This window comes from Manis javanica, chromosome 1 (genome assembly GCF_040802235.1).
Source record: "Manis javanica isolate MJ-LG chromosome 1, MJ_LKY, whole genome shotgun sequence".
NCBI classification, from domain to species: Eukaryota; Metazoa; Chordata; class Mammalia; order Pholidota; family Manidae; genus Manis; species Manis javanica.
The window spans coordinates 219,495,904-219,518,278 of NC_133156.1; the positions used below are offsets into that span (position 1 = coordinate 219,495,904).

Below are 22,375 nucleotides of genomic sequence, written 5' to 3' on the forward strand. Positions count from 1 at the left end.
GTGATCTGGCTTTCCTTGGTAGACAATGAGCACTGAGGTCCTGAAGTCAATTTAATCTACTAGTGGCTCAGTCTTTTTCCCCTCATTTTCCAATGGATGTCATGAAAACCCCTTATGAACATTCTTTCATCAGTGATATGAATGACAGCTGAAAGACACTTCCCAAGCACATGGCTCAGTGTTATCCTTGTTTTTATGTCCAGGTCACAGCTCTCTGAAGTCACCAGCAAACCTGCCTTCTCTTCCTCCCGAGTCTTTTGCCTGGAATCTGACCTGGATAATGAAAGATTCCTTCCCTTTCCTGTCTCATCGAAGTCGATATGGTATGTATGTTTTTGATATTTATTTGTGATGTGCAGTCACCATCCTGTAATTAAGGAAGCTGTGAGTTTCTGTTTGTGATTCATGGCTCTCTGAGACCCATAGCCCCCTTACACACAGAGGAAGTCCTTCTGTGTCCTTTGTCTTCCACTGGCACCCAACTCTGCCAAACCACTTTACCAGGCTTGGCCTCTCCAGACTGGCAGCTGCATTCTTGTATCCTAGAGAAAGCCAAGGGCTTTGCGGCTGCCATATCTCATGCCCCCTCCACCTTTACAGTGTATAATATTGCTGACATCCCCTTACCAATCATGAGATGCAATGTTTATTTGCATTTTGACTGTGGTTTTCTAGATATAGGGTTCTAACTCACTAGTTTTGCACACAATGGTGATCTCTCAAGAGAGGATTGTTATTGTGAGGATCACAGATCTTCTGGGACTCTCAGTTTCAAGTGACTCCCTTATATTGAGCAGCTCCTTAAAGACACCCAGACATGTTCCTCAATATTATTTCAGCTCATTTGATTCTACAACAACCTTGGAGGTAAGGAGGCTGGATTCCATTCCATTTTTATACATGTGCAAAAGGCTTAATAAGATCACCAGTGAATTCTCTAGCTATAAAACTAGACTTCTCATACTTTCACTTTTTCTCATGGGACCACTTACTCAGCCTGCTAGGTCCTGTCCTAGACGCCCTCAGGAAGCTATATATACATGGTGTAGGATTCCTTGTTCTCTGTTCTTATCCTGATAGCTTATAGGAGCCAGGTCTCTGCAGAGGAGAGAGTAGGTTTGGAGAGCAGATTCATTTTCAAGTGGACCTTTTTTCTTCTCTTGAATTACTCTAGAATGAGCTACATGAGGACAGGCACTCAGCTGTGTTTGCTTCCCACTTTATCCCATCACACAGAAGGCATTCATAAAGGCTTGTGCACGATGCATGAATAAGGCCTCCAAGGATGGAACGCACTCCTCAGGCCTGATTCAGCTAGGTATTTATGAACCTGGTACAGCACTGAGTTCTAGATTCCCTTCTGGCCATAGTTACCTATTCCTGGTACTCAGTCTCTCCATTGGACCTGGACTTTAATTTACAGTGCACCTGACAGAGATAGTCCTCTCACTACTGTCCTTCATCCATAATGCAATTAGTCTTGGTTCATATTAACTATACCTTTCATTTTCAAACTTAAAACAATAAATGCCCTAGGGCAGTTTAGGATTATACTCTGCTGGGATGTTTCCTGCTACATCTAAGCCTCCCCAGTGGGAGAGTAAGATCAGTAGTTGTCAGGAGATTCCAGATAAGAATTACTTCTTGATTTTATTTAAGCCAGACATTGAGTGCCATCTTGTGATAAGAACAAGTGTCTATAAATATTTGAAATGTGGCCCTTTGTATCCTTATAGCTTTGTAACCAGATTTGCGATACAACTGGTCTTCGGATAATAGTTTGAATTTGCTCTCAGAGTCATTCAGTATCTTTACAGGATGATAACTTATATAAAATACAGACTCTCCAAACAAAGCAGGTCTACCTCCTGTATGACACAGGGCATTTGTTCTCTGTGGCGCATCCAGAACAAGGTTGTTTAAGTTAAAAAGAGAAAGCCACTGGGGCTTACTAAGCTGCTGCCTCCCACTGCTTGGCCCTGGTAAACCAACTTCCTCTCCCAGGGCTTCACCTTTCTCATCTGTAAAATGAGGGTGCATTGGCGTGACGCCTTGGGGCAAAAGAAGTAGATCTGGCAGATTCCCAAGATCCCTTCCAGGCTCTACTTGTGACCTAGATTCCTCATGATTTTCCTTGATTTCTTGGCAGAGGAAAAGACCCAAACCATTGGCCAGACATTGCCCAAATGCTGGATGAAGGTGCCAGCATCAGCACCATTTTTGCTGTTGATTCACAGCAAAAATGTGACTCCTTGACTGAGTACAGTGGTCATTTCAGAGCCTTTTCATCTTCTTACTATATTCAGTCCAGCTGATACTTACAAAGACTCACTTGCCCCACCCCCACCACCCCTGTGTGCCTAGTTGAGTGCCAGATACTGGAGGCAATACAAATACTAAAATAAATAAGACTTGTTTCTGCTCTCTCAGACTTCACAAGTCAGAGCAATAATTCTGTAGGCACATAGACCACTAGCACAAAAAATGTGTCTGGGGGCTAGCCCTGGAGCACAGGGTTTGAAGATTCACTAGAGATCCATTGCAGAGCAAGTTGAAGGCCAAGACTCATGTCCCCTAAGGATGTTTGTGGGGGCTCAGCCCACATGTGTCTATGAAGCGAAGAGACCAGCAGGCTCATTGGTAATAAATCCACAACTTTCAACTGCCCTGAAAGACATTTTAAGAAATGTTAACAACTTCATTAATTTTCAGCCCTCAAATTCAGGCAGAGAAATTTGACTATAATATTGCAGCCTGAAGGGGTAGTTTTTCAGACAGGGAAAAGTAACCAAGTCTCAGCAAGTCACTTTGGGCACTTGAGTGTTGGAGCTTCTTGCCTGGCCGGCTGTCTTCACCTGTGTCCTGGGAAGGAGGCGGGAGGGGATGTTCAGAGGAGAGAAGACATCCACCCCTACCACAGGCATCCTGACAGACAGTGGGCAGCCAGCCCTCTTGGGTGAGCTGTCCAGGACTGAATTGAGTATGGCTTTCTCTTCACCAGTGTTTTATGAGAAGAGACAAGGTGGAGAGAGGCTAATAAGATTTACTCACCCCCAGCCTGTAATTATCTGCTTGAGGAAAAAGTTTGACCTACCTTTTTGAAGTCTCCCCATATTTCTTCTAATTTACGTTGCGGCCTTTTATGTTGTGTAAAATATATTTTCTTCAGTGGCATTTGGTATCAGATTCTAGCTCTTTTTTGCCTCTTGTCTTGAAGGACAGGAGCCTGCTAATTTAATCATCAATAAGCAAAGAGCTGACACACCTTCCCCAAGGCTTTGAAGAAGGGGGGACATCTAAAGACATTTTTTTTCCCCATTTTATCATCAGCTCTGATGCCTTAAGACTTATTTATAGGTTTGACTAAAGGATTGGGCTCTAGCTATCTACCCAGATAACAATATGTTCCATCCAGTAGCTCCGGTACTAAGAGATTAAAGCTGCTGGGGGTTTTGATCACCTTGAGTTCTAGAGCCACAGAGACAGATGGTATCTTTAATTCATGTTTGTTTGCCCACTCTGGATTTGGGAAGAATCACACCAACATTTAGAACAGAATAACCAAAGCTCTGCCCCAAATGAGGAGGAGGAAGAGAATTTTCATTATTTAAAAAAAAAAAAAGAGTTTGATACTTGGTAAAACTCTTTCATGTGCCTTTTTCTCACTTAAGCTTGTTATAAAATTGTGGTGGGTGGAAATTATTTTATTTCCTATTTTATAGAAATGTAAATGGAGGGCCAGTGAAGTTTATTAAAATGTTCCCAAGTTATAAAGCAGGCTAGCAGTTAGAAAAAACTGAACCCAGATTTTCTGATTCCAAGTTGAGTCTCTACCACATCACAAAGTTAATTAAAAGATGAAGTCCCCCACTCCATGCGGAGGGCTCTCATTTCCTGGACAGCCTGGTGTTTGGGCTGAATGACCAGTCTGATACCCAAGACCTGGGCAGACGTGGGACCAAGACTTGATATTTGTAAATTGAGCCTGTCCCAGGCAGACCAGGTAATTTACCTCATCCTAAACATGAGTGTAGGCCCCCCAGGCAATGTGGACAGTCTTGTCTTCTTCACTGTAGGCTGTGGTCTCTGTTGTAAGTTGAATTATGTTCCTCAAAAAGATATATTAAACCTTAACCCCTAGTGCTTGTGACTGTGACCTTATTTGGAAATAGGATTTTTGCAGATACAGTCAAGTCTGTGCTGGTGTAGAGCAGATCCTGATACAATGTAGCTGGTATCCTTAGGAGAAGAGAAAACAGAGACCCAGACCCAGACACACAGAATGAATGCATGTAATGAAAAGCAGAGATCAGTGATGCGTCTACAAGCCAGGGAATGCCAAGGATAGCTGGCAACCACCGAAAGCTAGGAGGAAGGCTTGGGACCGATTCTCCCTAGAGACGTCAGGGAGAGCATGGCGCTGCCAATGCCTTGATTTTGGACTTCTGGCCTTGGAACTGTGAGAGGATAAATTTCTGCTGTTTTAAGCCAAGCCACCCAGTTTGTAATACTTTGTTATGACAGCTCTAATAACTGAATACAATCCTTTATCCATCCAGTCCTCCAATGTCTGGAACATTGACTCCTGGAAAGGAGAGATTTCTCCCAACACTCCAACATCAGGGCACAACAAAGCCATTGTCAGACCTTAAGTAAAAATTCTATTAAAACTTTTTCTGCTTTCAAGTCCATGGGGACCCATCCAATTTAGGGACGGTGCTTTTGGAAAGAAAGAAAAATTAGACTCTTTAATTACTTTCCCTGCTGTTGCTACAACCACCACCGGTCCTGTAATGTATCAATTTCTTTGATTGAAAAGACTGAGTAAATTAAGTCTCTCTCTCTCTCAAAAAAAAAAAAGAGAGAGAATCAGCCTACCACAGAATCAAAAATGGAAAACAAAAAGGCCCTCCGGCCCCTTTTGGGATTTGCTTCAAAGCTCTGGCAGGAAGTCAGGTTGATCACATTTCTGAAATGACATATGTGATGTGGCTGGCCATTCTGCCCTCATGAGCCTGGCGTCGGTGAAAAGCAGCTCCCAGCTCCCGTGTGGACCATCGTCAGGCTGAACGCTTTACCAGTTCCTCTGCCCTGATAGGCCCAGCCTTTCTGTGTTCTCTTCCCAGCTATGCTCCATTAAGTTCTTTCCTAGTCCAGGCCTCCATATTTTTATCTACAGCATGGTAAGCACAAGGCCTCTGGATGCATCACCAAAAGGCAGAGTCCCACAGGGGACAGCAATTCCAGCAGTCCTACAATACGAAGAGCAGGGATCGCCTGTCACCCCGGGGACCACTGACCTGCTAGGAATCAATGAGCTGAACCCATGGACATTAAATAAAAATCAGTTGGCTTAGGTGTTTTGAGGAGAATCTTGTTTAAAATGCTCCATTTGATTATATTCCTTACCTTTAAAGTGAACACACATAAATCCACTCAATAAATATCAACAATTTTTCTCTAAGTTGGTGGCAGATTGAATAAGGAGAAACAGAAAGGAAAAGAGTCAGATGAAAAAAAAAATACAAGGCAAGAAAAGTAAGTCAAAATTGATCCATTTAAAACAATTGTCACAGATATGGAGGTAAAGGCATTGACAAATGGGAAAAAAGAGAGACACACAAGGGTAACAGAGATAGACAGACAAATGTGGACAGGTTCACTCAGGGCTGTCTGGTCTCCTGCCAACATGGTCTCAGCTCTCACACCTGGTCGGGTGGCTCCCTAATGCTTGGTGCAGTCTTGACCTCCCTCCTAAGGGCCATTTCTGCATTCCTGCCTGCCTGCACTGTTTGCCGTCTGTGACACCACAGAGAATGAGAGGGTGGGTATGCCATTCTTTGAGCACCAACTATATGCCTGGCTTTGCTCTAGGTATAGCGCTGATAAAATAAATAGGACAACACACTCCCTTCCCGCTCTGAGCTCTTGAGGAAGAGGCACACAAGCCTGCCCCATGACAAGGGAAGTAACAGAGGTGTGTTCCAAGTTCTGAAACACAGGGAGGGAGAGCCAGTTCCATAGAGAACTCAGGAAGGTAGACATTCTGGAAACGGGGACAGCTGAGCTAGGCCTTGGACCCGGGACCGCTGAGAGCGGTGAGGAGGGCATTCCGGGCAGAGGGAATGAATGCGCAAAGGCATGTTCAGAACAGGTCAAGCTCAGCGACAAAGGGAGGACATGGGAGGAAGCAACAGGGGTGAGCCTGGAGGAATGGTTACTTTTGGGTGTACTCAGGGTTTAGACATGCTCCTGTGTGTGAAGCATAGATTGGAAAATGAAGGGCAGGAGGGGAGTTTGGGAGAAATTCTGGCTGTAAGATGAGAATTTCTTGGTTGCCTGTTCAGGAGAGTCCAGCTTAAGTAATTAAGTAGATAGAGATTCTGTTAACTGGAATAGGGAGGGGAAACATTTGGCAAGGAGAGATGGTGACCAGGACATCTAGAGAAAGAGAAGGTGGTGAGATCTAGGTTCCACAAGTTATATTTGAAGTGCCTTGAAATCCAGGTGAAGATGGCCATGAGTGAGTGGTAAATCCCAGTGGTGGTTTTAAGGAGAGAAGTGAGATGTAAAGTCATTAGCAGAGAGACTGTGCTTGAGGCTGGCGATTGGAAGGTGGGGACCCAGAGGGGATCCAGGATGTTGCATTTAAGAAGCACAGTAAGAAGAGCATAAAAAGCAAGCCAAGGGGATAAAATATTTTAGATGTAAGAATCATCAACCATGTTGGAGCCACAGGTCAAGTTCGAAGGCCTTTCTTCACCCTGGTAAATGCCCTTATGTTTTACATTTTTCTTCCCTCTCCCATATTTTCTACTTTCTCATTCCACTTTGCCCCCAGCTGCTCTGTTTTTCCTTCTCTTGAGCCTGTCTCCCTTGGGCTCACCTGCCGCAGCTTGCCAGAGCTTTACTGAATGCCCAGGCCACCCTCCTATCTCTTTCTTCTTGAAATTTTTGTGGGAAAAAAATTCATGTTTTTTTTTCATAGCATTAGGTTGTTACCATCCCTCTCTTGAAATCTGAGAAGATTCTGACTTGCACAGAAAATGGCTTTTTTTTGAACATCCCAAATTCTCCAGGAATTGAACTGGATGACACTCATCCTCACAAAGCCTGGTATTTCTCTGATGTTTTTTTTTCATCTACTTCCTAGTTTGTATTTCATTTCTTTTATGACCCCCGTATAAACTAGGTCACCTGATTAAGTAGTCATGGATAAGTCTTAATTTGTGCAACTGGAAGGCAAAGAAGATATTAAATGTGACCCAACTGGAAGGCAAAGAGGATGTTAAACGTCACCTTTAACTGTCAATCAATCAATCATACATCTACTCATCCAGTAACTGTCTACAGTTTGCCAAGCTCTTTGCCCCTGCCCCTCAGAGAGATTCTAGCCTAATTCACTTTTATCATAGGTCTGAGGTGGCTCCAATAATCCTTCTGGAAGGTACTCCTCAAATATTTGTTATATGATTGCTTTGTGTGTGTGTGCAGTACCCCTGAGTCTGATGACCATCAAACCTAATTGGAAGGTTTGCTTGGAAAATAAGGTTTTTCAGTTTTAGCAAAGACTTAGTATGGCTGTTAGATTTAGTACAGCTTCTTTTTGGAAGCCATATAGTGAGCATTCACACCCAGCAGCTGGTGACCACATTAACCCCAAATTAGAACAGCCTGTAAGGTTGTAGACTTCATTGTATCCCCATTTTCTCACTGGGGAAGGTTGTATAATGTCTTTCCACAGCATTTTGCATGTCTGATGTCACACTTTTCCTCATATCTTAATTATCTGTGCCCCTGACTCATTATGATTCCTGAGCTACAGGTAGTTAGAGGTTATGGAATCCACATCTAGTTCCCTTTGCAATCCCACTTCTTAATCCAGAGCTTTGTACTCAGTTGGGTTCTAAATACACTCAATGAAATTGCAACATTTGCTCAACAATCCATATGCCACATTGGACTGTACTCAGGTCTCTCAATTCCAACTGGAGCTTTTCAGCCCTTTAGAGTCTCTGTTTTAGTAAAGGACAGGAATGTTCTCACCAGCCTTTTTGTTCCTAAAGTCATATTAACTGATTTCAGAAAAGATATGTGTCTAAGGGGAGAATAGTTCCTGGCTGGACATACTTCAGTTTAGAATTCAAAGCTGTAATGTTAACTACTCTGGGCAGGCTTATGTTTTCTTTTCTCAATCTATAAAAGCATATTCAGCAGGCATGAGTGAGCTGAGGAATTTTTGTTTTGACAGCTTTGGGACATCTGAGAGACTGTATACAGTGCATTCCTAACCAGCCTAGAAAGACATGTGTCCAAAAGATATTCAGGAAAATGACTGATCGAGAGTGGGAAAAAAATGAGAGGAAGTCCTCTTAAAATGAAATGTTTTATGAAGAGCAACCTCAGATGCAAAACCTCAGATGTCATAAGAGACCTAAGATTAACAGGACTTTAACCAGCCCATTTGAGTAGATGACTAGAATAATTTGGTCTCTGAGAAATTCATAGAAACTGTGAGCTGTCAGGGCACACAGCTGTCTAGTCAAACAGCCTCATCTCACATGACAGAGGAAACCTAGAGAGGTCAGTGGTCTGCTCAGGGCCAGTGGCAAAGCTGAGGTTCAAACCCAGGCCATCTGCTTGGCAGAGCCCGCATCAAACCCCTCCACAGCAGAGGCATGGTTCATAGTTTCTCAGTACTTGGGCTCCAAAGCATTTCCTCACATGTCGCTCCTGTCTATTGCTTTACCCACACATCACTTTATTCCTTGGGATTCCATTAGCCTAGCGAGTTTGTGCTATCCTAAGGGTTGCATCAGTGTAGGGTCAGTACATCCTGGTGTGGATGGACCCACAGCTGGGCTCAGTCTAGTTGCCTCATGATCAACTGGACAGCTTCTTAAAAACGAAATTCTTGGTCCAAGGACTGATAGGTTTGGAAGCTACAGGTCTTTCACTCACCTCCTTGTTGTCTGTTTAAATTTCCTTTGTGACACCCAAGCAAGCTGTCTTCTGGCCTCTGATTTCAGCAAAGTGCAGAAAGATGGAGGAAGAAACTCAGGCTGGGGTATGAGATGTGGAATTCATTTACAGCTCTGATTCTTGTGAGTCTGTTATCTTCAACCAATAAAAACCACTCTCCATGATACTGTTTGTCTTGTGAAAAATGGGAATGATTGAGATTCCTAATTGACAGCACCGCTGTAAGAACTGACTTTGAGGACAGATTCCCATGTCTGGGAGCACAGATGCTTCACTCTGCCTTCTGAAGTGGAGTGAGACCCATTCTAATGAGAGACCAATATTCATTTTGGTGGCATGGCTCTATTTGCTAGAATGTTCTTCCTTAAAACTCCTTAAGTCCCTAGTTTTGACCTCTGGAATTTGAAAGCACTTAACATTTAACCATAATACTGCCCAAACTGGGATTTAATCCTATGCAGCCCAGCTTCAAAATTCATGTAACTACATAAAAATAAGCAATACTAGTTCCCTACCTGCCTGTAATAACCTTATTCCTTCCTCTGTTTTTAATAAACTTTTTAGCTAAACTGTTACCATCTGTCAAAATTCTTTCATCCTTCAAGACAGAGCCCCCAGATTGCTTCCTCTGCGAGTCTCTGGTTCTCCCAGGCAGAAAGCCTCTCTTGTTCTGTGTCCCCATGGCCTCATCATGTCTACCTTCTATGAGAGTTGAGCATGAGCAAGTCTATCTCCCTCACCGGACTGAGAGTCCCTGAAAGGCATACGATCCTTGCTAGGGCAGCCTTTTATCTGCCTGTGTATTGAGATTGGCATCAGGGAGGAGCCCCATATTTACCTCCAACCCCAAGCAGATGCCTCACCATCAGAGACAAGAAGAGTAAGTGGGGAGGATCATTCTCCATGTTCTGAGTTCAAGTCTTTCCATGACCAACAGCCTCCTCCAGTTATCATGGATGCCATATTGCTCAGAGCTCTCCTCCTCCTTCTGGCTTTGAGGATGATTTCATTTGGATGGATGTCATGCTGAGCAGTGTTACTAGGGTTTTCTCCCATGTTCTCTGGAGTCTTATTCTTTCTGCTCAAGAACCCATGTCCTACATGAATGCTCCTGGGAAATCTCAGGTGGAGAACTGGACCGAAAGTCCAATCTGGATTCTAGTCTCAGCTCTTTTACTTCTTCAGTTCCTAGGCTGTGCCACTTTGGCCAAGTCCCTTCACCCTCTTGAGCCTCAGTTTTCCTATCTGTAGAATGAGAAGGCTGGGCAGGTTAACTTTAAGTACCTGGGATTTTAATTATTTTTAATGTTCTGTTCTGGGATGATGAGCGGAGTCCCATTGATTCCATCTGTAACCTTGCTATGGCCACAGATAAAAGAATTAAGCTTTCTGTGACTGTCTCCCACTATTGTGCACATGCATGCACACACACACCCTCCTGAGATTCTGTTTAAGTAATTGATTGATTGAAGGAGACTTGTCCCTTCTTTGCTGCAGCTTGATTATAAGTGAGCTAAACAGATGTCTTGAATTGGGTGATTGGTTCTCAGATGCATTCCAGGGAGCAAGCTGGTGGGAACAAAGTACATAATTTCAGTGCTGGGGCCCCATGACAAATGAATATTGGTTGTGGTAGGGGGTGGGCAGGGGCTAGATTTGCTACTTAGCCTTATGAATTGAGTGGCCAGATGTTGATGGCAGCTGGTGGATTAATCCCATAGGTGACTGGTAGGCTAAGTGGCCCATTAGGAGGTAACCCAGAAGGAAGGAGTAGAAATCCCTACCATCTGATTCTGGGCTGGAAGTTAGGACTCCTGAGATTCTGCTGACCTTCTGGCTAGAGCCAAGTTAGAGAGCTTGTTTGGGCCATCTTCCCAAAAGGGGAGAATGGTCTTAGAGTGGTAGAGATGAAAGAGACCTAAGAATCATTTTATTCCACCCCTTCATTTTTCAGATGAGGAAACTGAGGTAGGTCTAGAGAGGTTCAATATTTGTTTGAAGTCACACCACAGAACCAGGCTAGAATCCAGCTTTTCTTCCTGAAGGTCTAGTGTGACTTCACATCCAAAGAGACGCTTGATCAGCAAGTCAGAAAGCAGAGACTGAGGAAGAAGTTGCAGCAAGGTGTGGCATGGTTAAAGCTTTTGCCTTCAGAGCTGGACATGTGCCCTGTTAACCCCTCTTCGTCTTACCTTACCCCCAAAGCCACCTGAAAAGCAACAGCAATGACTGCCATCATTTAATAATAAACTGTGTGCAAGTCATAGCACTAGGTGCTTAATGTACATATTGCATTTAATCCTCCTACAAGTCCCTGAGGCAGCCTCTGCTTTAATCCCCATTTTACAGATGAAAAAATTGAGGAACAGAGAGATTCAACAATTTGCCGTAAGATGAGCAGCTAAGTGACAGAGCTAAGCTTTCACCTTGAGCATCCTGACCCCATGCAGTATCTGGGCTCCTCGTTATTCCCTAGACCCCCTGGTGCCCCCTGAGGTTTTGATTTCAGACAGAGCAAGAGAGGAAGATACCTGTTCTAGTCAGCATCCCTCTGGTCCTCCAAGGTCAAATGAGTTCACCTCATCTCCAAGGTCAAATGAGTTCACCTCATCTCCAGATTCCTGGTGGTTAATCTGATGCACAGGGAGGCCAATGTGGTAAGAACATCCATATATAGTATCTTATAGTTAAGAAAGCACTTCCACATTCATCACCTTACTTGATTGCACAGCAGATATTATTTCTGTCAGCATCATTATTGTGATAAATCTCTTGGGGTTATATATGAGGAAACCAAAGCTCAGATGGTTAAATGAATTGCCCAAAAGCACAAGACTGACTAGCCCAGAGCTAGGAGTTTCCAGAATTCTCTTTCCCCTTCATTCCTAGGCCCCTGCTTTGCCTCCCTCTGTTCTGGTCTGTGCACAGACCAGCTGTCCAGCAGGGAGCTTCCCTCAACCATCAGAAGCGGCTTGTTGGCAGAGGAGAGTCCAGGACAAGAGAAGCCAGAAAGCCTTATTGGAGATTATTTGAACCATCAAATCATTGTGAGATATTTGAAACCTAACCATGTGTTTTTTTGCGAAGTTAACATAGTCTGGATTTTTAAATAATTTTCCTAATTGTTTAAGGTTTTTTTTTCCCCCAAAGCTTATAATTATAATAATAATAATAGTCACAGGGTTAGGAAACAGATTTTAGTACCAGTTGTGCGGCCCACCCACTGTGCATCCTTTGGTAAGCTCCATCATATCTCTGGGTATCAATTTCTTCATGTCAGATGGTCCCCAAGGTCCCTCATGACCCTGAAGGTCAATGACTGGAAAGTTTTGGAGAATCCCTTGAGAAAAGGAGACCCTGCCTTTGCCTCAGGGTTGGTGGCAGCCAAGGGAATTCCCTTGAGCTGGATACAGTCCTGAAGGACTGACAGTGTTTTGATATTGGTTTCTGGCGCTTTATATAATGAAGTGTAGCTTCACATATGAAGCTCCACTATATGACTTCAATAGGCCACCTGCAAGAGAATTGCTACCTGTATGTAATGCTTCATGTGGCTCTTGAATACACAAATCATGCTGGCAAGAATACATTGGCATTTGTTTATGTCATCCATGAAGCAATCCAGCCTCAGCTCAGATGTGCTAGTAAGCCAAACCTGAGGAGGTACAGCTGGTGATTTAGTCTGACCCAGGCCTGGTGCTGCTTGGAGAGGGTGGCATTTGGAAAGGCATAGGAAACTGCCAGAGAAATGCCCTCCACACTGTGTGTGAAGGACTCTCTGACCAGCCACATGACCCTAGGTAAGTCTTTTCCCTTGCTTGGGTCTTGATTTGTCACCTGTCCAATGAGAGAAGTGATGGACCTCAAATGTCACTTTGAGCACTAACAAACTCTCTGTAAATATCACCTAAAGGCAGACACTCTAACCTTCCCATGGTGTGACAAAATATTAAGGATATAGTCATCTGCTATCAGCTGAAATGCCCCACAACAAATAATGTTTCTTATGGTAAACAGGAAGCTGTGTTCAGAAAGGGCATAACTCTGCAAATTCTGAATCAGCTCGTGTGCGCTGGGGATTTCTCCATGCCAAGCACATGCATCATCTCATTGAATCCTCCCAGCAGCTCTGGCGGGGGGGCTAGTCTTATCCTTGAGATGACTGAGGCTCAAAGAGAGGGAGAGAGTGCCCCACACATAGCTGACAGGTGGCAGAATTGGAGTCAAATCTCAGGTCTAGTGCTCTCTTCCTGAGAAACAATCATGATGATGTTAAGGTCACTTAAAAGACGTATGGGCATAGACCCATAGGAAAAGGTTACAGGGCTGGGTGAGAACACAGAGACCACCATTCAGCACGTGAGTAATGTCAGGCCCAGTGCGAAGGCCATCTGCATCCTGGAAGTTAAACATGGGGTCAGGATAAGAAGAGATAGGAAAATAACCCCAAGACAAAAATCACAATCGTGTTGCCGTATTTTAGATTAGCAGCAAACCTCATAGTTCTGTTTTCAAATATAGATCCCATGTCTGGGTATCCAGTTCTGTAAACTTTCTCATGGGCCCCTTATGGCCATAGAAACCTTGTCCACCCCACCCTCAGTTCCCTCAACTGGAACCTCTACCCAAGAAACACAGCAGATAATCCTGGAAGATGTCAGAAACCTAGATGGGAACTTGGAGCCCCAGGTCTTACTGGACCTGCAGTCTTAGCTACCTGAGTCACACATCATGGGTAAAGACTTGGATCTTGGAACTGAATACTGTGACTCAATCATAGGTCCAACTTTATCAGGTAATATCAGGTCCTCCAACGACAGCTCCAAAACTCCAGCTCCTGTCCTGCCTCCAGCATGACCCTGCCTGTCTCCCCATGGTTCCTGTCCTGCCTCACTGCAGGCCTTGACCTTCATTGGTGACCCTGTGGTTCTGAATGAGGGGAGCTATTTCTGCTGCCTTTCAAATTGCAATTTCCTGTTTGTGAGATACTGACATCAAGGCCTCAGGGGTCCCAGAAAGGGAGCAGGTCAGTGAAAGCCCATACAGTCACTTCCAATTTAACTGAGATGCAACTTCTTCCCCTTCTCTAAACCCCAGTGTCTTCATCTATTAGATGGGGGCAAGAATTATGCCTACTTTATAGAGATTAAATGAGATAATAATGTGAGGTGCCTGGCATAGTGTCTGACCACAGTAAACCCTCAGTAATTGTTATCAATTATGCAAATACTTCCCCAAGACCTTCACATAGGCCCTGGGGCTCTCAGGGCTCAGGGCTCTTCTATATAGACACACCCAGTGCTGCTGGAGCCAAGAACATAAGTCTAACCCCAAGCTTGATCTCTGAAACACTTGTAATAAAAGATAAAATGAAGAAGGTGAAGTATCATGGGATTGCTGTATGTGGCATTCTCTTTTTTGTGACTGTTTTCATTCTGCAATATTTGCTTCCAAACCTCGTGGTGGGCCAAGATGGAGAGACGTCAACCAGTGGGTTCCTGTGGACATGTCCCAGGGCAGCTGCTCTTAAGCTCCCTGCTGCCCTGTGGTCACCTGGAAACTGTCCAGCCTTGGAAAGGGTATCTTTAAAAGTAAAGGAGGTTGCTGATCCCCTAACCTGAAATGATTCAAAGAGACTGGAGAAATTAGTGGGAGGTCTCTGGGTTTCCAGGGTGAGGATCAAGAAAGCCCAAAAGGCCTTGATCCTAGGGATTGTTTTTGGAGCCTGAAGTCAGTCTGGATTCAAAGGAAGACAGCCCACCTGAGGGGAGACCTGAGTGTTTAAAGTACACTACATTCCCTATTACCCTTCTGTGGTGTTACAGACAGTGCCCAGAACTTCCATGCAATTTCTTTCATGCAGCTCAGCCTGGGAAAACGCCATCTGTGCCCAGGTAGTCAACGCTGGCTTCCTAGGCACAGGCCTTGGGCATGACTGCTTTGGTAGTCTCACATCTCACACATTCCTAGAGGCTACATTTCTGCCCCCAGACTTGGTGCCAAGGTAGGTATGAGAAGAGAGCTGGGCATCTCTCTGGACAGGGCCACCACAGGTTTCTCTGATCAGTTACCGTAACATTCTTCTGAATGGCTGTGCTTTTTACTAGAATAATGTCTTGAAGCTAACTATAATGAATTCAGTGTTTGAAATGTACCTCATATTCTAGAAGGTTTCAGAATACAGGTACAGAGTGACGAAAGTGCCTGAACACACATACACATGCACAGGCATACTGATCCAAGACAGTCACCTGCAAAAGGAACCTAAGTTCCCTTAGTTCTCTAAGAATCTTGATGTAAACTGAGTGCGATGCTTGTTCAGACTCCTTTCATGGGGAGTCCGCTTCTAGGGATGGCAGCAAGCCCTCCTTTAGAAAGAGGCACTGTGAAAATGACTGATGGCCTGTAGGTTTGTTTGTGTTGGCTCAGGATGAGCCCTGTACAGTCACTGATCTTCAGAGATGGAGGGCATCATAAAGCATGCATGCTCCATTTTTTTACATTTTTCAAATGCAGAAAACCAGGCATAGAGAGGGGAGTACACTTGCTGAGGTCCCTTGGCTGCTACGTTGCAGGACCAAGCCTGGAACCATCCTTCCTGCTCTACCAAGCAAGACCTTTCCCTTTACACTACTTGGTACTCCTCTCAGCAGGCATGCTGTTTCCAGAAGATTCCGTTACTTTATCTTTCATCCGTGATGGAAGTGTATAGTAAGTGGGTAGCAATGATTTTAACTGTGTGTTTGGGAAGTGTGTCTTTTTCTCATTGCTATTTTTCAATGTTAAATTTTTCCGAGTCCTAACAGGTACATAAAGTAAGACTGAAATTTCCAGATTCTTCTGAAGGTCACAGTCACTTTGCAAAATGGGCCTGACACAAAGGAAATACAGATCTGTCCTCTTAGGGTAGTGCAGAAACCTTTGAGATATGAAGGAGTTGCAGACTTTGGATCTAATAATAACCAAAATAAAATTTTTCATAGGTTTCTTATATATTATTCAATTTAATCTGTGGACCCTGCATTGAGATTCTGATGCTGTGGAGGGATGATAAGAAGTGGCTGGATCTTCATCATTATCCAGCCCTGGGTGAGATTCTGGTTCTACCTCAAGACAGTTCCTTCATCTTTGGACAAGTAGAGTAAACTTTCTGAGCCGCCGTTTCAGCATCTGTAGAGAGAAGACATCATTCACGTCTTAGTGTTTTTCTGCAGATTAAATAGAGTGACATAAGAAAAACACTTAGCACAATCTCTGGCAGACAGCTGGGACTCAGTGAATGCTATTTCCCACCCTTCCCTCAGGTGTGAACCTGCCTCTGTCATTAGATTGGTTAAGACTGAGCACGTGACTGAAGCCTTAATCCCTCTGAGTCTCATTTGTAAAATAGACTATACAGTCCCTACTTCACAGGGACTGAGTCAAAGAAGAGTTAAAGAGAGGGATTCAAGAAGCACCCTAAGTCTAGAACCTCAGAAAGTCCCAAGGGAAAATGGGACTGAACTGGTGTTTTTAGAGAAGACAAGTCCCAGGTATTATTGTTTCAAAAGCACTGAAAGAAACCTGTCTTAATGTCTTATGAGAAATCAAACCAGATTGTAGAAAAGCCCAATTCATTTCCCCAAAATGAGCAATAATAATGTTAACTCCATTCTTATTTAAAGCCAAAGAATACAGCTTTGACAGCTAAAGGTAGGCTGCCTTGAAGCAAGAATTTAAAAATGAACCCATTTGATAATTGGAGTATCTGCTGAGCCTGTCTCATTAGGCAGGGTCTGGTCCAAACATAGCTGATTATCAGACTCTCCAGAGTTCAAAAATCTCAGAACTGATGATGCTTGAAGCTGGGATTATATGTTCTGTTGTCTGTTTGTCTAATATGCACACAGAGCACATTTTCCAGGCAGTGCCTGAGCTGGCACACCATACCTCTATTCAAAATAGAAAAAGGATGACTTTAATTGGAGGAGAACAATCACAATAGAGAATGACCCATAGAAGTCAAAGCTTTGGGAAAGGCACCCATAGCTGTCTATGTGGGATGAGGGGGGCCAGTAGCTTTTCTCCCATCCCTTGACTTGATCATTTGTTAATGGGGATGGATCTTTCTGACCCTCCCCCAAAAAGCCAGGGTTAGTGGCTTTGCTACACCTTTCATTATAAGGATAACTTTTGTGCTACAAAATAAAACATGTTGAATCAACTTTCTCCTTGCATTCTGCTATCAAAATCATGTGCCTGGCAAGCAAGTCTTAAAGATTAAGCCAGCCTACAATTCACAGACACCAACTCATGCAGCAGCTCAGCCCCCAGAGGCAGGTAGAAAGTCTTCGAGGTTGATAAAATACGTAGGCAGCAAGTGGCATGTCAACGCAAACGAGGCTAGCTCTGCCTGTTTCAGCTTGCCATTATAAAGGTGAATTGTCTGAATCATGAAAGGGTGAGTGATATTAACCTTAGGACCAGAAGAATAGCAGCTCCGAGAGAGCAGCTGGTATATAAATCTCCACAGACCCAAGAAACAGAAAGAGACTTAATAGAAGTATAATTGAAGATTTTTTTCTTTCCCCCAGACTTAGACAGTTTGGCTAGTGTCAGTGGGAATTATTTTATTCCCATTCCAGGGCAGGGCCAGCTGCTTATGGATGAGACTAAAGGACAATCCAGTGACAACTGGCTGCCTGCAATAGCACTGGCCCCACCTCCTCTGTGTTCTGAATTCCCAGCACCAGACACATCTTGGAGATCAAGGTAGCAAGAGCCCCAGAAGCAGCTGTTAAAATGTACAATGATAATTGAGAGTCAGCACCCATTAGCACCACCACACAAATTGCTGTATTAAATTCACTATTACCATTCTGAGAGCAAGGACTTTGGAATCATAAAAGTCAAATCAAGAAGAAGCTTTAGAAAATATCTAGTCTAGGTCTTATTTTGTATTTGAGGAACTTGAGGCCCAGAGAGGTTAAGTGACTTGTTTGAGGGAACCAGCAAATCAGTGGCAGAGCTGGGGCTGGAACCCAGGTATCATTGGGTACTTGTTCCTACAGTCATCTAGTGTAAACCCCTTGTTTTTCAGATGAGGGTGTCAAGTTCCACCTATGAGAAGAGACTGGCTGAGCCTGGGCACCAACCAGATTCCCCAGATTCCCAGTCCAGGGGGTCATCCTTTATTTCACATACTCCCTTTCTCCACACCCCATGGCTGAGGGCAACATGGAAGTAAAGGGCGGATGAATGACTTGCATTTGGCACATTCTGTTGGCCCACCAGCAAGCATTGAGTGCTTAACCAGGTATAAAATACTTCAGGCACTATAGGTAATGCACAATGGGAAAGGAAGGGAAAAGAGACAATGAGTAGATCCTAAAAGCAGGGCATCCTAAAAACATGGAATGATTTGCATACAAGGATGACTCCCCACAAAGAAGCCCAGAAAAGGGCCATATTAAGTCCCGGGGCATGGCCTCCTCCTTCCTTCTCCCTCTCTCTCCTTACCCAACGACCTTCCCCACTTCCTCCCCGTAAGAGAAGAAACCCAGATCAGCTGTCATAGCCTTGGCCCTCTTCTCTGGAGGGGAGGTGTCAGGGTAACTGATAGGGCTGGCCGACACAGCTGTGAGACCGGGCGTTTCCTTAGGCCTTCTCTTCTTAGATGAGGCAGGACCTGCCTAGGATTTTTCCTGAACATTGACAGTGGACCAGGCTCATTTATACAGATAGTATCTTATCATCCTAGTTCTTACAGGAAACTCCAGAGATAGGTACTATCATCCCCAATGTACAAATGAGGAAACTTGAGACCAGAGAGGTTGGTTTCCTTGTCTGGAGTCACCCAGCTAGTAAATGGCAGAGCCAGACTTCACGGGATGCAAAGCCAGCGTCCGCCCTCTTGACTTCAGGCCCTCTCTGTGTCACCAGGTAAGCTCACAGGATGCAGAGCTTCTCATGGTCCAGCCAGTTAGCCTTCTCTGAAGACTCCTCCCATAGTCTGACTTATACAAAGAACACCTTTTTTCTCCTAGTCCCTTTTTCACCAATATGGAGTCCAGCTGTCTGCGGAATGGACAACTCACCACACCTGGACTGGGTGGAGGTTGTGGATGAGAGGAAGGCCGGCTTCCTGGCATGGAGGAATGGGGCTGGAAGGTCACGTCTGGGAAACACTGGCCCCACTGACCACTGGCTGCCGTTGCAGGTCTGGAGTGCAGCTTTGACTTCCCCTGTGAGCTGGAGTATTCCCCTCCCCTGCACGACCTCGGGAACCAGAGCTGGTCCTGGCGCCGTGTCCCCTCTGAGGAGGCCTCCCAGATGGACCTGCTGGATGGGGCCGAGGCAGAGCATTCCAGGGAGACGCCCAGAGGTAAGGGCGGAGGCCGCTGCAAAATGTCCTGGATGGGCCAGGGCGGGCCGGGATGTCTATTTCTGTTTGTAGTTTTGAGGCTTCCTCATCCCTGCTCTGTGCTGTTGTTTCCTTTGAAAACTGCTTTTGACATCTGCGCCTCTCCGTGTGTTCCTGAGCTGTGCAAGGAAGGGAAGGATGCAAGTCCAATTTCAAGCTCAGTCCAACCTTTTACTCTCTTACCAAGTAAAGGGAATGGGATTTCATGACTCTCTTTCACACAGTGTCCAGTATAAGATATAGGAGAAAGTGCTGGTCTGTTTGTCCATTTGGAATAGAGTTGCCAGATAAAATACAGGACATCCAGTTAAATTTGAGCTTTAAGTGAACAACAAATGATGTTTTAGTATGTCTCATGCAATAGGACATAGGCATACTTAAAAATTATTCCAATTATACTAAAATTTTCAAGTGTAATTGAGTGTGTCCTGCATTTTTATTTGCTAAATCTGGCAATCCTAATGTGGGAAGGTATTGTATAATTTGGTTAGATGTTAGTTGCAAAGCCATTAATGAATATTTAGGCTGCATATTAACTTTGCAAGATGCTTTTAGTGGTCTGAGCTATTTCTGAACATCCCCTTCTTAATTATCAGGGACAGGAAAAGGTATGCCCTGGGTAAGAGTGGGTGCTTGTTAAATATTTGTAGAGTTTTTAGAGAAAGAGATGTGGGGGCACTAAGCCCTAGTCCTGCCTTCAGGTCTTGCTAAAGCAAATGTAAGAGCACCGAACTTCTTGGTCCTGCAAAACTCTGCTGACCCAGAATTGACAGCCTATGTTTCTGGCTTTTAGGAAGAAATAATAATGGACATGGTAATAGATTTACTGGACATCCAGAGGAACATTTTCAATTTTCAATTTGCAAAGCCCTTCCACCTACACTGTCTCACTGGATTCCAGGGTGTGAGGGAGCCAGGGCAGGTGAAAAAGCTAGGGCTCAGAAAGGGGAAGCGACTTGCTAAGGACCACACAGCATGTACCTGGGGGTCTGGGTCCAGACGCCTGGCTGTCTGTAAGTCCCAGACAAGGACACTTTCCACCACACTGTGTTTCTGTCTTTGTAGCAAAAGCTATGGCAAGAACCTGCCCTGGGCCCAGTTCTTGGGCGTGAGGGCGTGATTAGCTCAGGCTCACGGAGAGCCAACAGGAACAGGGCTTGGGGAGTAAGCTCATGGGGGAGGCTGGAGGTGGCACAAAAATAACTGATGCCCTCTGGCTTCTCCATCAGCCTCGAGCCCTGATCTGTGAGGCACCTTTCCTTTCTACACACTCTCTGAGGCTGACCTTTCGCGCTTTTATGACTCTTGTAATTGCTCCACCTTGATTTATAGTTTAAGCTGCTTTCACCTGGATACTGATGTATACTGGGGGTGAGGGGGTGTAGAATGAATGACTCTTAATCCAATAGTACATCCAAATCTTCCGGAGAATTTATAAAAAGTATTGCCTCTGCTGCAAAGCCTGAGATTCAGATTCAGTAGATCTGAGATGCAACATAGAAGTCTATATTTTTCATTCTGTCATAAAATGTAGCATGTGCAAAAAAGTAGATATAACATATATGCATGGATTAAAGGTTGTGATAAAATCAACACATGTGCTCCTATCACCAAGTGTAAGAATTTGAATGTCAGGTCCCTTTACAACCCCTTCTGTCCCCTACTTAGATCAAAATTCTCTCCCTCCCCTCAGAGGTAACCACTATCCTACATTTCGTGTTAAGCATTCATTTACTTCTCTTAGGGCCTTGCCCCTTATGTTCATAGCCGCAAACAACATACTGATTAAGTTGATATGGAATAATATTGTTTTGTGATTTGTCTGTTTGGAGGCATGTACCTGTGGTGCATTTGGTTTTGAATCCATTGCATGAAAACACCACAATTCTTCTCCTCTGCTGTCGTTAGACATATGGGTTGTTTCCAGGTTTCTGCTATTACCAACAACACCACTGTAAGCATTTTTGTACACACGTCTTGGTATGTCTGCATATCCAAGAGTTTCTCTAGAGCACAGACCTAGGATGAAATTGCTTGGTCGCTCGGTACAGCTTCCACTTGGATAAATAATGCCAATCTTTTTTCCAAAATGGGGATGTATTAGGATTCCTCCCCAGGGCTTACATCCTCACCAGTACTAGGTATTGTCAGACTGTGTCATTTTTGTCCATCTGCTGGGTGAAATACAGTTTCTCATTGAAGTTAAGTGTCCAGGAGGTCTGTTTTATTCTATTGTATGTTTTTATAAGTTTCTCAGGTGACTCTGAGGCATAGCTATCTTGTTTTGTCTTTGTTGTACTGTTGATGTGGCCCCCTCCCCTCTTACTCCACTCCACCTGCCCTAGGGATATCTCTGGATGCCAGTTCTTACCCTCTAGAGATAGTCCTGCCAGCGCATGCCGTTTTGGTCGTTGCAGAGTTTTTTATTTGATAACTATTAAATCGATCACATTCAGTGGCATCAGGAGAGAGGGACAAGCGACAACTATCCACACTTTGTGGAGTCAGACTTTGTAGCTTTGAAAGTTGGTGCTTTTAAGTGTTTTAAGCAATTTTTAAAACAATGCCAATAGATTGTGCACTGCCACTCTCTGACATGTCTCTTCTCCTCTGTCCTCTATCTTATGATTTCTGGTATCTGCATTTTCCACTGAGTGCTGTGAGAAAGAAACAAAAGGAAGAAGGAGAGGAGGGAAGGAAGAAATAAACACTTACTTCTCACTGTTCTTGAGTGTGGAAATATACCGACACCTTCATGTTTTTATAAAGCTGCAGCCCACAGGCTGGGATATGCTCTGAATGGGAACCTTTTCTCAGTAGATGAATCATTCACATTGGAATAGACATTTTTTAGCAAGTGTTGCCAACTTCCTTCTCTCTGAAAAACATTGCTGTTCCCAATGTGGTAGCATGTCTCATCACTAAGGGCAGTGATGTGAAAACGATGGCAAAGGCCATTGCAGATACATTAGTTCAGTTTATCAAGTTCTT

General features: G+C 44.2%; 1 protein-coding gene across 1 annotated transcript in view; it reads left to right on the forward strand.

Annotated features, from left to right (window-relative positions):
- Nucleotides 1-22,375, forward strand: part of ALK (ALK receptor tyrosine kinase) — a 650,534-nt gene that overhangs the window by 202,467 nt on the left and 425,692 nt on the right. The window contains exons 2-3 of the mRNA XM_073214828.1: nt 204-323; nt 19,181-19,345. Coding sequence (XP_073070929.1) covers nt 204-323; nt 19,181-19,345 — 285 coding nt within the window. The remainder of the gene's footprint in view (nt 1-203; nt 324-19,180; nt 19,346-22,375) is intronic.